Source organism: Ursus americanus, chromosome 12, assembly GCF_024610735.1.
Source record: "Ursus americanus isolate L20-20 chromosome 12, mUrsAme1.1.p, whole genome shotgun sequence".
Taxonomy (NCBI): domain Eukaryota; kingdom Metazoa; phylum Chordata; class Mammalia; order Carnivora; family Ursidae; genus Ursus; species Ursus americanus.
In genome coordinates this window covers 59,452,669-59,467,969 of record NC_142138.1, presented here as the reverse complement: position 1 = coordinate 59,467,969, position 15,301 = coordinate 59,452,669, and the positions used below count along the sequence as shown (strand labels likewise).

At 39.2% G+C, this 15,301-nt stretch overlaps 1 protein-coding gene across 1 annotated transcript; it reads right to left on the bottom strand.

Moving 5' to 3' along the window:
• Positions 1-2,785: 2,785 nt before the first annotated feature.
• ATP5PB (ATP synthase peripheral stalk-membrane subunit b) lies at positions 2,786-15,249 on the bottom strand. The gene is made up of 7 exons (XM_045801515.2): positions 15,096-15,249; positions 14,774-14,810; positions 11,652-11,797; positions 9,739-9,902; positions 9,209-9,334; positions 4,156-4,335; positions 2,786-3,126 (listed from the first exon to the last, which is right to left on the bottom strand). Exons 1-7 carry the CDS (start codon positions 15,133-15,135, stop codon positions 3,049-3,051), a joined length of 771 nt encoding a protein of 256 aa, XP_045657471.2. The 5' UTR covers positions 15,136-15,249; the 3' UTR covers positions 2,786-3,048.
• Positions 15,250-15,301: the final 52 nt, after the last annotated feature.

The following is a 15,301-nucleotide window of genomic DNA, read 5'->3' as shown; positions in this document are numbered from 1 at the left end:
CCTTAAAAAAAGAAGTGAAAGGAACTAAAGTTGACTCCTAGTTTTTTGGGCTGACCAACTTGGGTGAATGGTGGTGCCATTATGAGATGGAGAAGATTCAGGGAAGAGCAAGCTGGAAGTGGAGACTAAAACATCTATTTTTAACTTACATTTGAGATGCCTTTGAGGTATCCAATAGGCGTGTAGACAAAACGAGTGAGGGTGAGTAGTGTTTCGGAAATTATTCTATGTGGGTCTATTTCCTCACTGCCTTTCAATCCTTTATCACCACTGTAATCTATCTTTTGTCTCTGCTATTCAGCCAAAACTACTCTAAGAAGGGCCACCAGAGACTTCTAAGCTATTAACTCTAATGAGCACTTTGAGTCCTCTTAATCTCCCTGAAAAAGTGGCTCTTCCGACACGGAACTCTCCATGGTCTTGATTTTTTGACACTGCTCCCTCCTGGTTTCCCTCCAACAACTGGCTATTTCTTCTTTTGAGGAATCCTCTACTATTTCTAAAACACTGATGTTCTTTCATGGCTCTATACTTAGACTTACTCTCTTTCCTGAATCACAGTGAATCACAGTAGCTCCCGTTCCCTTCTCTTTTAAGCAAGAAAGCTGTGACTCACATCGATTGTTCCCTTCTTCCGTATTCTGCACACTCAAGTCCCACTCATATTGCCTTAGTGTTTCTCAATTCCCTCCTTTCCAACCACACTGACGAGGCCTTTAGTTAAGGTCTTCAATGTCTTTTGGTTAGAATGATCCCGCAGCTAAGCTAGCTTTGCCTCTCTCCAAACTGTTTTCTACTGGTGATAGTGCCTTTTCTGAAACAAAAATCTACTTGTCATTCCTCTGCTTAAAACCTTTCACTGGCTCCCCTGTCCTCAGAACAAAATCCAACCGCTAAGCACAGCATTTAAGCAACCCTAATATAACTCCTATTTGTATTTCACTCGAGTAACTTCTTGAGTTTCAAAAATGTTACTCTCGGGGCGCCTGGGTGGTACAGTTGTTAAGCGTCTGCCTTCGGCTCGGGGTGTGATCCCAGTGCTCTGGGATCGAGCCCCACATCAGGCTCCTCCGCTGGGAGCCTGCTTCTTCCTCTCCCACTCCCCCTGCTTGTGTTCCCTCTCTCGCTGGCTGTCTGTCAAATAAATAAAATCTTAAAAAAAAAAAAAAAGTTACTCTCCTACATCAATGTAGCTTCTCTACAATCACGAATGCTGCTCCTTCTTTCTGGACCCAAACCCTCCCTCTTTTGGCTAACTTCAAGCTCTTTCAAATGCCAGCTCAGCCTTTCTTTTTTCTGACCTGTCACCTTTCTGCTCTCTCCGTTTTACTGGATGTTCATGGACTTCCTGGGATTAGAGCTTTTGCTTTAAGTATTATTCATTCAGATTAACATTTATTAATAGGCTAGCTTTGTGGGGGTTCGTAATGTGTCAAGTAGGTTACACTGTACTACTTTATAGAATTCTCTTCCCTGAATGTTTTGGTTAGAGTGAGCATTCAATTCTTGAGCAAGTTTAGAGGGCAGATGTGAAGCAGAAAACTGTTTAGCAGCTCACACATTTTGTTGTTGATCTGTGGCTCCCCAGTTGTAGCTGGGCCTGCTTAACTTCCCAACCTTTCCTTGGATCACCCTTCAGCTTTCCTAACCTTTGGACAGGGTATATATGAAAAAGGACCTGGGCTTTTCTAGGAGTCAATACCCTCAAAATCCGAGGTAATAAAAATGACAAGGGTTTCAAGTCTGTGCTTGTGATTTCTACTTGTTCCTGTGTCTCCCACTTTACAGACATCTTCCCTTCTTTACTGCCTGCTCTGTGGACTTCAAGCTCCTACATCAGAAACAAAGGTTACAGCCTCAGAGAGCCATGCTTAACCAGCTCCCAGAACAGTGTCAAGTCAAATCCTGTAGAAACCTCTATCCTAGTAGTTCTGCTTCTCTGACTGAATGCTGATAGTTCTATATAAGAAAAACGAGGCTAGTGAGACTACCTGAAATGGTACCTGTCATACTCTTAAAGCACCCATACTAAAGTCTCTACTGTTCACATACTCTTACTGTCTTTCTAGATTTTTAACTTTCTGAGCAGGAATTTTATCTCTGTATGACCAGTACAGGATGGTGCTTAGCACAGACTAGGTATTTCTAAGTCCTTTGTTAAACAAATAATTTGGAACACTTCTGCTGACCCTAGCAAAATCTCTTTAAGTAAGAATAAAGAAATCTGATTTCTATAGCAGACGGATACATTAGCCATCAATAAATACTGACCTGATATCGGCTGTTACATAAATTAAAATCCTAGGAAGTCAGTGAAAACAGCAGTTATCCAAATGGTACATATTTTCAAATTATTTCCTATTATGTATGTTGTCCTTTGTGTACAAGTACATCCTTATAAGTATGGGAGAATTAAATGCAGACAAACCTATGGAAGGGCAGAATTTTCTGACTTATCTGCTGGACTCTTTAGGGTAATTTTATGACACCCTGGGTCCATATTTTCCATAGACATACTACTAAAATAATAAAGCCAATAATGTGATTTGATACACATTTCCTTTAGTTATTTTAAGAATAATGAAAAGATTTAAAATTTCCTATAACTTGTCAGTTAGCCAGAAATAGCTTATCACTAGATTATCAGTTCAATGACATCTGATTTTTACCCATATGATAAATATTAAAATACTTCAGAATATTATGCAACCTGAAAAACCTAGTTTCAACTATCACTTATAAAGTACGACGGCAGAAGTACTTACAAATTTAAACTGTAACTTGGTAATCGTTAGTCAGCCAACCAATTTTATTAAAAGCAAACTGCTCATTCTCAAGTTATCATGGAACTCAAAATAGAGCAAGAAGGATGAAAAACATCTTGTTGGCCAACAGACTGTTTTAGTTCTCTGACCATATGAAACAAACTTTTCATTTTTAAGAAAGGTTACATGTAATTTCAGTAGACAGCAATACAGAAAGATTTTGTCACATGGACTAGTTTCTCTAGTCAATTGCTTTTAGCTGTCTCCACCGGGATAGATGCGTTTACAGAACTGGCTGTGCTTGGGCCTTCTTTGCAAGCAGCTTTAGATCTGCAATGCACTTGGCAATTGTCTCCTTTTCCTGTGATACGGAAAGAGAAATCTGGTTAGACCTCTCCAAATCACAGAAATAGGTATAAATACTGTAATTCTAAAGGACAGCTCCTACAAGACCTTGAGGTTCCTACAGAATCTCAAGATGACATGACAGACTACTAGGAATTTTATGTACCATAGGGGGGATGCAATTTATTCTAAGCAAATCCAGGATATTAGTTAAAATCTCCGGGCTCACAGCTTTCATGAGTGAAATTTACATAGAATTTGAAGCCAGGCACTCCTGTAACTATATGTCACTGATGTTAGCTTGTATAGCTAATAGCTGCTTGAAAAATAGCAACCTAACAAACATTACTAACACAGAAATGTTAAGAATAAAAATAATTTTCTCTTTTCTTTAGTGTTTTCCCTGTTTCTTATTTATGTTGTTTTTATGTAAAAGATAATCTACTGAAAAAAAATTCATTAAATGTTGGTAGACCCTGTTCTTCTAGTCCTTGATGGTTACACAGAAAATGATCAGAAATGCCTACATACTGTATATAATTGGGAAAGAAGAAATCAAGTCATAATAAAAAAATAATATAAACTTTAAAAAGGAAAACAAATTTAGGTAAGTAAAAAAAAACATTTCTTTTCTGTTCAAGACCAATGAAGTAAGAGGCTGGGAAGAGGAAATGGAGTAGAGATCACGGAATTAGGGAATGGAAGGGACTCAGAAATGGCTTCATCCAGTCTGTTGCAGAGAGAAATGAACTATGTTGGTTAGCGTTTCCCGGGTGTTGGAGCTTGAACACAAGTGTGCCACCATCGGTGTTCTCAACTATCTGCCACTGTCTCTGACAGCGAGAGACCCTTTGGTGACCAAATTCTGAGGAAGAGGAAAGCCACCAGGGTCGTTGTGCAGCGTCTTCCAGGTTACCACTACCCAGAACAATGAACCAGGGTGACCCCAGCGTCTCTAGGCTAAAGATTCCTATCCTAACAGAGCAGCAGCAGAAGCCCGTAAGAGAAACCAATACAACTCCAGAAGTTTCAGAACACCACGCACCTGCTGTGCAGAGATGCTCTGCACCACGTGCTTCTCCACCCAGTTTATCATGTGCTCTTGTTCCTTCTGACGCATCATGTTCTGCACAGAGATGTGATAGTCCAGGCGATTCTTCACCTCCCTGTGCACTCTGTGCAGCCGTTCCCGGTAAGTAAGCTCCAGTGCCATGGCAATGTTATTCTGAAGCAAAATGAAGAATTGATGAAAAACTGCAGAGCTGAAGGACCACTTCCACTCTGTAGATTCTGCCGGTTAGAATACTCCACCACTTTCTTGTATTTTATGCAAAATTATTTTACTTAATACGCATAGATAAGAGACGAATGTGGTAAATAAATTCTAATAGCGTATGGTAAAAATATACTTAAAAGTATATAAAGTTTCCTCCAGTCTGCCCACAGGCCACTATCTTCCTGTATTTCTTGTATTCCCTCCCAGAAACATTCAATAAACAAAATACAGGTATAGACAGGCATGCACACAATACACGCACACATCACTTTTACTAATTATGACATCTAGACCCACCACAATTTTAAGTTACACTGAATTCTACTATACTGGTGTCCCATAATCCAGTTTATTTAACTAAGCTCTATTAATACATTAGATTGCTTCCAAGTTTTTCTACCAGAAATAATGCTGCATCTGTTGTATATGCCTTTGCCCTTATGTATAAATAAATACTGGTTGTAAATGGGGTGCGTGGGTGGCTCAGTTGGTTAAGCATCAGCCTTTGGCTCAGGTCATGATCCCTGGATGGATGCCCAACATCTGGCTCCCTGCTCAGCGGGAAGTCTGCTTCTCCCTCTGTCCCCCCCCACCCCATGCTCACTCGCTCTCTCGCAAGCTCTTCTCTCTCAAATAAAATCTTTAAAATAAATAAGTTAAAAAAATTGCTGTAATAATAACATGTTGAGTACCTACTATATTCTAAAAACTGTGTGTCAATTAAGTCTTATCATCATACCATGGGATAGTTGCTATTTTATATCCATTTTATAGCAAAGAAACTGAAGCAGAAGCTAAGGAATTTGTCCAACGTTACAGAGCTAATAAACTGTGAAGCCAAGATCTGAATACAAGGAGCCAGGCTATAAAGCCCATGCTCTTAAACTGTGATTAACACTGTCACAATCCAAATGAAGTTGTACCACTTCATTCTCTGCCAGAAACACAAATGCCTATCACCCCAAACCCTGACCAATGGTATTTATAAAACCTTTTACTCTCCGTTCTCATAAGCAGAAAAATAGTAATTCTAATGACATTATCTAAGAACATTTACATATTTAGAAACAATTTACATTTCTTTATTTATGAATGGTCTGTGTCCTAAGCCTAGTTTTCTACTGGGATGTTGGTCTCTCCTTAGGTAACTAACTACCCTTTTGTGTCACATGTAACACACGTATTCTTCCCAGTCTGTCGCTTTGTTTATGCTCATTTTTACATGTAAAACTTTCATGAGATCAATTTAACAACTTCTCCACTTATAGCTTCTCGATTTTTAAAATTTTTTTTTTCCTCTTCCAAGTTTTTATTTAAATTCCAGTTTGTTAGCAGACAGTGTAGTATTAGTTTCAGGTGTAGAATATAGTGATTCAACACTTCATACAACACCCGGTGCTCATCACAGCCAAGTGCACCCCTTAATTCCCATCACTTATTTCACCCATCCTCCCACCCACCTCCCCTCTGGTAACCATCAGTCTGTTCTCTATAGTTAAGAGTCTGTTTCTTGGTTTGCCTCTCTTTTTTCCCCCATGTTCATTTGTTTTGTTATTTAATTCCATGAGTGAAACCATATGGTATTTGTCTTTCTCTGACTTATTTCACTTAGCATAATACTCTCTAGCTCCATCCATGTTGTTGCAAATGGCAAGGTTTCATTTTTCTGCTGGCCCAGCAACACTTTATCATGCGTGCGAGCGTGTGTATACATACCACATCTTCTTGATCCACGGAATTTTTAAAAATTGAGGTGTAATTTAAAATTTTTATAAACTGAGGTATACTTTCAGGTGTTTAACACAGATTCGATATTTCATATACATTTTGAAACAACCACATTAAGTCTAGTCAATATCTGTCACCATACATAAGTTTCTAGATTTTGTTATCTTTATTAGAAAGGCCTTGTCAACTCCAAAGGTATTTTTTTGTGTTCTCTTTTTCCACTTTACGGTTTCGTTTTTACGAAGATCTTTAATTAGTTTGAAATTTATTTTAGTAGAAAGTGAAAGGTAGGGCACCAACCCTGTGTCTACATAGATGCCCACTTCTCTCCCCTCTACAACAGAACTGCCATGTCTACACTGCCTTAGCGTTTAGCTCGATCTCTAGTTCTTCACCGCTGTGCCACCCTGACTTTCTACTCATGCGCCGCACCATCCTATTTACAACTCCTTATAATCTTATAATGGGTTTTCGTATTTGGCAGGACTGTTCCTCATTACTTTTTCCCAAAATATTCCTGGATGTTTGTTTTTTTTTTTAAACTAATAATCAATTTGTCCAAGTTCCAACATCCCCTCCCTCCAGGCTATTAGTATTTTCCTTCTAGGAATGTGTTAAATGTAGAGATTAAAGTAGGGAGAACTGATGTCCTTATAATACTGAGTCTTCCAATCCAAGAACAAGGTTCTTAGACCCTTACACCTCACAAGCATTGCATGAAGTAAAAACTTTGCACATTTCTAGTGAAGTTTACTCGAGGCATCTTTTCCTAGACAGTTTACCCTCTTCCAGTGTATTTTCTGACTGCTATTTGTATATGGAAGGGTACTGATTTTGGTTATTAGATAATAATGGTATACCCAGACACCTGACTAAACTTGGTTATTATTTTAATAATTATGTTGACTCTTAGGTTTTCTAGTTATATAATCAGTTAACCTTCAAATTATGGTAACTGCTTTTTCTTATTCCTTTCTCTTCTCGAATCCAGCTACTATCTCCAGAATAATACCGAATTAATAAGTGACAGGGATGTTGTTATCTGCTAGTCTGTAATGAGAATCTTTATAGGTTTGCCTGTTAAACAGAGATATTAATCTCAAGTGGCCCTTAATACCTCTAAGTACATTTCTTTAGTCCATTCACCCTCCTGGTCTTCTTTCCCCTAAATCTCTATTATCTCCTTGACTACTTTCACTCCCATTACTTCCCCAAAATAGCCCTTACCAAGGTTACCAAGAACTTCCATGTTGCTAAATCCATGGAAAATTCTTAGGCCCTTTACTTCTTGACCATAACTAGGATGACTACACATTGGAACTGTCCTTGTTTTCACCGGTTTTTCCCCACTATGTTCTAGTCTTAGAAATTTAAGTACCACCTGTCAGCTTATGACTCCCAAATCTCCAGCATGGAATTCTGGAATTCTCCCCGTAAATTCCAGACTCATATATCCAATGATCTTTACCTAACAATTCTACTTGGCTAACCTGTAGGCATTTCAAACCAATGCTATAAGACCAAAGGCTATTTGCAACAAGGCAATCAGAGTAACCCTTCAAAAGGCAAGTGAGATCGTATTACTCCTCTGCGTAAAGCTTCAATGACTTTCTTATTCAGAGGACAGATCAGAGTCCACAGAGACGCCTATAAGACTTGACCCAGTCTAGCCCCTAACCACTCTCTACTTTGATTTCTTTTCTTACCCATTCTGCTTCAACTACACTGGTCTCCTTACTAGTCCTTGACTACACCAAATAAGCTTCCAGGTTTAGGGCCCTTGCGATTTTTCTTCCCTCTGCTACAATACTATTTCCCCACAAGTCCATGTAGCCTGCACCAACACTTCTTCAGGTGTCTGTTCAAGTAAGACATTTAGAGGCCTTTCTAGACTGCCCAATAAAAGTAACTCCCTTCTTTTAAAATCTCCTTTCTTAGTTTGTTGTTCTACACAGCATTTATTACCACTGACATTCCTACCTGCTCAATTATTTTTTTCTGTCCTTCTCTCAACCCCAGGCTAGAAGGCAGACTCCATGAAGGCAGACTTTCTTTTATTCCCAAACACCTGCCTTGACCAGAGTTTCCATTCAGGAAGAGCTCAATCAGTAGTCATTAAATTTTTCATAAATAAGTAAAAACGTAAAGACTACCATCTAATTCTTATTAAAGAGCTACATCTTCCAAAGTCAGATTTTGTGTGTATATATCATGTATGAGGAAGCACTCTCTGGTTGAAACCTAAATATGTATATAAAGAGGTTTTAAAGTTTCCTGAGGTTTTTAAACATTTATGTGCTTAAGAATCTTTAGGGATCCATTTTTTAAAATATAGATTCTTAGATAGCCCCTAACAGAGGTTTGACTGCACAAGTCTTGGACTGGGTCCATAAACCTGCACCAAAGAGGACTGATACATACGGTACTAAGACCACACTGAGAAATACTGGCCTAGATCTTTACTATTTCAGATACTTTACCTTGGCATCTCATTTTTCATTTCATACGTGCTTCTGTAACATAAAATTTCAATATAAGGGCATCTCACTGTAAATATCAGGCAGAAAGCAGGGGCTCAAAGTAAATAACAATGTGACTGTTAAAACAAAAATACTTGAGCATATTCCTAGAAATGTTTTAGAAACGAAGTATTTTAGAACCATGGTAGAAAGCTTTACAGCCATTTGAATGTGCTTTGTGAATTGGAACATAAGGTCTCAGACTTCCTCGTAACCAGTATGCCAAGTAAGAGCTCCTCACAGCAGGCATACATGAACCGCACAGCATGTATTTCACCTACAGCCTCAGACAGTGAATACCACTCTTTAGTCAGCCACAATTTAATGACTACTTTCCTTCTCTGTGGATCCAAAATATGTTCTTTTGTAACTTTTATTCTAATTTTAGAGGAACTATTTATCCATTTGATAGATATTAAGTATCTAAATAGCTATAATTGCCAAGCCCCACCCGAATCTCTTTTCTAAATAAAATATGCTCAACATATTCAACCATTTCTCATAAAATTCTAATTTTTATTTTAAATGCACACAAATGAGCAACTTTATTTTCCTCAGGACATTCTGAAACCTACCCTCTGGACGTCAAAAAGGTAATGGCGTTTCTGAACCAGTGCCTGCTGTGACTTCTCCGTATCAATCGCATCCTGGATCTGTTTGATGGAAGCCTGTTTCACCTCTTCTAGTTGGGCAATTTTTTGCTGCAATTATGATTTTACAACAAAGATCAGCAAAAGCATGAAAGGTAACAAAACAGCTTCATTCTATGCTTCCTCAAAGTTATATTCCTCATTTGTAGAAACACCCATGAAGAAACATATGCACATACAGGGAGAAATGCGCAAGTCCTTAAAAATAATTGCTCTTAATTGGTACGCAATATCTTGTTGAATGAACACAAGTATGGAAAAACTGGACAAAGTTTTGTAGATTTAAAAAAATGTATCTCAAATTAGTAACCAACATTAACACTTATAATTTTAATCATCGTAATTAGATTCATTTCTATGTGCTTGTCGCTTAACATTAACGTCAGAAACATCACTTGATGGTACTGATGCTTTTAATACAGTCTAAAATGAGAAATCAGGCTTACAGTTCTTACCTCATTGAGTTTATCAGCAAATTCTCCAATCGAGGCACCATATTTTTTAACTACATAGACCAGCAACCCTATTACTGATATGGCAGAGAAGGTCTCTGCAGTAATCACATATATTTCTTTGGACAGAAAATATAGGATAAGTCCAGTTCCAAGCACATAGGGTCCTAAAAGAAGGAAAAGTTATTTTATGATGGATAGATATACTATACCCGAAAGGAAAGACAGAAAGTTCTACATTTGATTAGTTGAAGATGTTATATGATTTAAAGTAACTGGATTTATAAATAACCCTGCACTGAGGAGCAGTATGGTAGTGTTGAAAAAAAAAAAACCAAGGATCTGGACTCCAGGAAATCTGACCCTGCAACACAGAAGAAACTGAGCACTATAAATAATCTCTGAGTTTAGTTTCCTCATCTGTAAAACAGGAACAGTACTTTCTTCACACGGCGAATGAAACGGACAAATGATGTGTAGCGTGGCTAGCACAACTGTGTAAGCAATTTGTGCAGCAAAATATACTATTTATTGAATGGGAACACTGGTCAGGATAAAATTTATCCACTCCTGCCTAGTTTTATTGAATAGGAACCTGACACTGGAAATAAGCAAGCAAACAAAAAAACCCTAATAGAAAGTAGTATGTATGTAAATGGATGAATTTGCTATCGGGATTCTCAATTCCTACAGTACCTAGTTATAATGTTTCAAACATAGGTATCTTTTTCTTTAACCAGGCTATGAGTTCTGAAAGGACACAAAACCATGATGTACATTTCTTTAGGATTTTCTGTTGTGCCTCAGAAGATACGGGCGAGGACAAAGCTGCCCCACAAAGGGCAGTATTTTACAGTGTTTCTGAGCAACACAACTACCAAAGGATGTTACAATGTATTACAAGGATAAAAAGCATAACCGTCTCAAATGTATTTTATCCGGTTTCCCATAAAAAGTTTCAACAGCTCTTTTTAAAACTTGCTTCCAACATATAAACTTTAAATTTTAACATAAATTAAAAATTTTACTTGTGAACTTACAAAAAAGCCTATCGTAGGTAACATTTTTATCTCCTATGGGGATGTGAGGCCCCTAATGTTTCTTGCAATTTCAGTTATAGAAATGCTATTTTTGGCCACTCCCCGGAGGGTTAAAAAAAAAAAAAAACCACCTTGGTTCCCAGAGTTCCCTAGTCACAGCAGTAGTTGGAAAAGAAAGGCAGCAGGTGCCGTAAAAGAACACTGAATTGGAGAACCTGCGTTAAAGTCCAACCCAGTCACCAAAGAGAGAATAAATCTCAGCAAATTCTTTATCTTCTAGTTATTCTCGGTAATAAAAAGCTCTTATGGGACTGCTATGAGGATTAAATAATGTAAGTGAAAGCAGACCGCATTATAAAAATTAAGATTTCAGAAGAGCATATGCCTTCTTAAAAGGGAAAAACTGATAAATATGGCCCAATTTCTGTTTTTACTTATATATACAATTTAATAACCTCTACTGTCTTACCTAGCTTTATTTTAATCCATAGCTCTTTCCATTACCTGACAATATATCATACAGCTCCTCATTTCTTTACTATCTGTCCTATGACAGAACGTGTGTTCCGTGACGGCAGCCACCTCGGCTCGCTACTGTATGCTTAGGAGAGTACCTGGCAAGAGCAGGCATTCAGCGCATGTGGTGTATCAAGAAACGCAGACTATGCTATAAGATCAAGTTAAAATCCCAACCACATTTACTTCAAAGACAAGTTAGGGCAACCAAATCACAACTGTTCCACTGAATTACTTCCACAATTTACTTCTGCCTTCATTTTTGTGTATAGGTGGAAGAGATAAGAGACCTACTAAAATCCTAGGTAAACATAAACTACACCATCTAAACATCCTATCAAACAGTGGGCAAATGCTTACCTGTTACGCCAGTTTTAGGATAAAGGAACTGGAAGAATTCTTCGGGGATCAGCCCCAAACGAACTTTTCCTCCATGTTCAGGAAGAGGTGGTACAGGGGCAAGACTTGGCTGCCCTGTGTGGAAGATCCTTGTTGCCTGCAATACCCTATGGGTAGCAATTACACAAAATTAAAGGCTATTCTACAGGTCTTAAAGGTCATCTGTCTAGCACTTTGTATGTTTATTATTAGAATTACAATATAGAACGTAGACTTTGCAGCCAGATTATCTGGGTGTAAATCCTAGACCAGCCACTTGACTTTGAGCACGTAGGTTAAGCTTTTGTAATCACAGATTTCTCTAGGTAAAACGCGAATAAAGAATATGATTTTATAAGGCTGCCGTGAGGATTTTAGGTAAAGTGCTTCGAATGGTGCTAAGCATACAGTAAAGTTCTATGTAAGCAATTAGCTATTATATATCCGCTGTGTTGTGAGCACCTTGACGGCAAGAACTTTGACCTTTTTGAGTGTTCTCTGTGATGGGTGCTACTAACCACTGTGTGAAACAGGCCTTTTTAGTGTTGGGTAGCTCTAATTATGTTCATCTTTAAACTGAACTGCTGTGTACATACTTGAAACGTCTATCCATTAGATCTAATTTTACTTTTCTATGTAACATACACAATGCCTGTGTATTTGGGTTGAACATCTCAGTTCTCTCACAATCCTGACGATCCACAAGTTGCTGTCTGGTTCTGTTTACTACAGTGAGGTATCAGGACCAAACATAATACTCTAAACACAGCGTCACCAATTCATTCATTCTACAAATATGTACTGAGAACTTGCTAATGCCATTACTGAGCTTGAATTATTGTACCGTGGATTTGTCAACTATTCTCCTATTCCAACAGCCCAAGACTGCATTTTTAGCAGTTACAGCGCAGTGATATCTCATTAAAATTCTGATGAAATAAAATCCTCTAGTCTTCTTTATATATGCTGTCAAGCTCAGTCTCCTTCAAATTCTCAGTACGTTTTTGTCCCACACACACCCCCATTCTACCTCTATCCCTTTACAATGTAGGAGTTTTTATTATTTCATTGATTTTGATTTGAAGCTTTTATCTTTTGAAGGTTATTTCTGCCTCCCAATGTATTAACTAGTCCACCAACTTTTGTTATTTGAGAATCATACTCAAGATTCTTTTATTTAAATCAGGGTTTCTCAACCTCGTCACTATAGATATTTTTTGTTGCTGTGGAAGGCTGTTCTGTGCACTGCAGTGACTAGCCGCATCCCCACGGCCTTTATGCCACTAACTACCAGTCAGCATCCTTCCTCCCACCCAGTAGTGACAACCAAAAATGTCTTCAGACATTGCCAAATGTCCCCTGGAGGGCAACAATGTTCCAGGATGAGGACCACTGATTTATTCTTTTTATTTTTATAAAGATTTTTATTTATTTATTTGACAGAGAACACAAGCAGGGGGAGTGGCAGGCAGAGGGAGAGGGAGTAGCAGGCTCCCCGCTGAGGAGGGAGCCTGATGTGGGGCTCGATCCCAGGACCCCGGGATCATGACCCAAGCCAAAGGCAGATGCTTAACCAAATGAGCCACCCAGGCACCCCTTTGTTTTTATATTTTAAGTAGGTGCCATGCCCAATGTGGAGCCCCACATGGGGCTTGAACTCAAGACCCTGAGTCAAGACCTGAGCTGAGATCAAGAGTCGGCTTTTCACAGCAACAGCAAAGAAGCCAGCATGGCTACAGAGTGAGCCAAAAAGAGAATATAAGGAGATAAATTAAGAGGTAGGAGGAGATCAATTCATGTTGGGCCTTCTAGGTTATGGTAACTTTGGATTTTACTTCATTGGGATGAGGAGCTCTGGAGGGTTTTGTTGGGGTGGGGGGTGTGGGGGACTCATGTAATCCCTAAGTCTACTAGGAGAATGGGCTATAATGGGACAAGAATTGAGAGATACAAGCAGACTAGTTAAGAGACTACTGAAATAGACCAGGTGAAAGTTGAGGGTGGTTCATACTTCAGTAACAGTGGTAGTGGAAGAGTGGTTTTAAGTCCAGATATAATTTGGAGGAAGAGCCCCACTGATGTATTAGATATGGAATGTGAAACAAAGAGAAATCAAGTATGTTCTTTACATCTTACATATGTAATTATTTTACTTATGACTTCTGTTAAAATTGTTTACCTGTCTGTATGGAATCTCTTTTCTTTGTTAAGTTGGAAGCAAGTAGCCTCACTTTACTGCACACACAAAAATTAATTACAGATGGATTAAAAGCCATTTTTGCAAAGCAAAAATAGCTGTCAAATTTTGGCAAGATTTAGAGCTAAGTCTGGAAGCAAAAAGAGAAATTCCGAAAACTAACATGATTTACGTAACATTAAAAACAGATGTCAACACTTAGCACATACTATATATCGACTGCTGTTTTTAGTTTTACAGGAATTAAGTCTCTTAGTTATCCTAATCATAATATACTATTATCTCCATTTTGCAGAGGAGGAAACCGAGGTCACACAGCTTGTAAGTGGAGGAACCAGGTGTAACTCTAGCTTGAGAGTCTTTGCTCTAAACCACTATTCTATAGCTGCCTCCCCTTGGAGACGAAAGCAGGTTAGACTTACTCATTTTTCTATCTTTTGTTATGGAAGTGGCAAGATAAATATTTACTGAAACAATGAATGATTTCTCTGACTCTTATGATCTGACAGTAAAAGTCGAAATCTGGGAGAGAGACTAAAAATAACATGCTTCATTACTTTATTTAATAAACTTGCTTTTAGGTATGCAATCTAGAAACTCCCATTCCCGCTGTGGCAGCTAAGTCCAGATGAAGGTCACAAGAGAAAGGGGCGGGGCTTAGAAGACACCAAAACCAGCTTCTAGTTCAGTTAGAACACATCACTTACCCTCTTAGTCTTTGCCATAAGACGGTAAGATAAATATTCCAGGAAGTTACAGGTGCACCAGGGTTTGAATGAAGCTTTAAGCCTTTCAAAATTACCTAAAGAAGGGTAATTTCGGGCCTAAAGCAAAGAGGGGGTTACAGAGAAGTGAAATAAGGTGATAAAACAAGGACGAAAGGAAGTATTATACCCCTCTTACTTACCCTGGACCGAGAAGGGCTGCGTTCTTCAGACAGGGGGCTGCACATGAACAAGGCTCAGGTCAGCAAGGTCAAGGTGAAATCTGGTCTGTCCGTTCCTCGGTCCCCGCGGGGCCCGCCCACTAAGGCCATGCACCCCTCTTTCCAGTCCCCCGAGACTGCGCCCCCACGCGCGCCCCTTGCGAGCGGCGCAATTCATTCCCCACTCAGGCCCAAGTCTTGCTGCGCCTTTCTACACCCCCTTTCCTCCCACCCCCTCCAGTAACCCTAGACGCACTCCTTTGCAATCACTCTGATAGCCCGGACCAGGGTCTAGACGTCTCACCCGCTGCGGCGGCCGCAGAACAAACCACCCGGGACAGCATGGTCAAAGAGGGTCCGCGCAGTAAGCTCTGCGTCCCGGTGACCCGAACAAGACGTTCTGTCAGGGGCGGGAGCAAGATGGTCGCTCACAAGTCTCGCGAGAAGAGAACAACGTGCCCTCTGTCCACTAACTTTGCCTCTAATTCTTTTTCTCGCGATAAGAGGCAC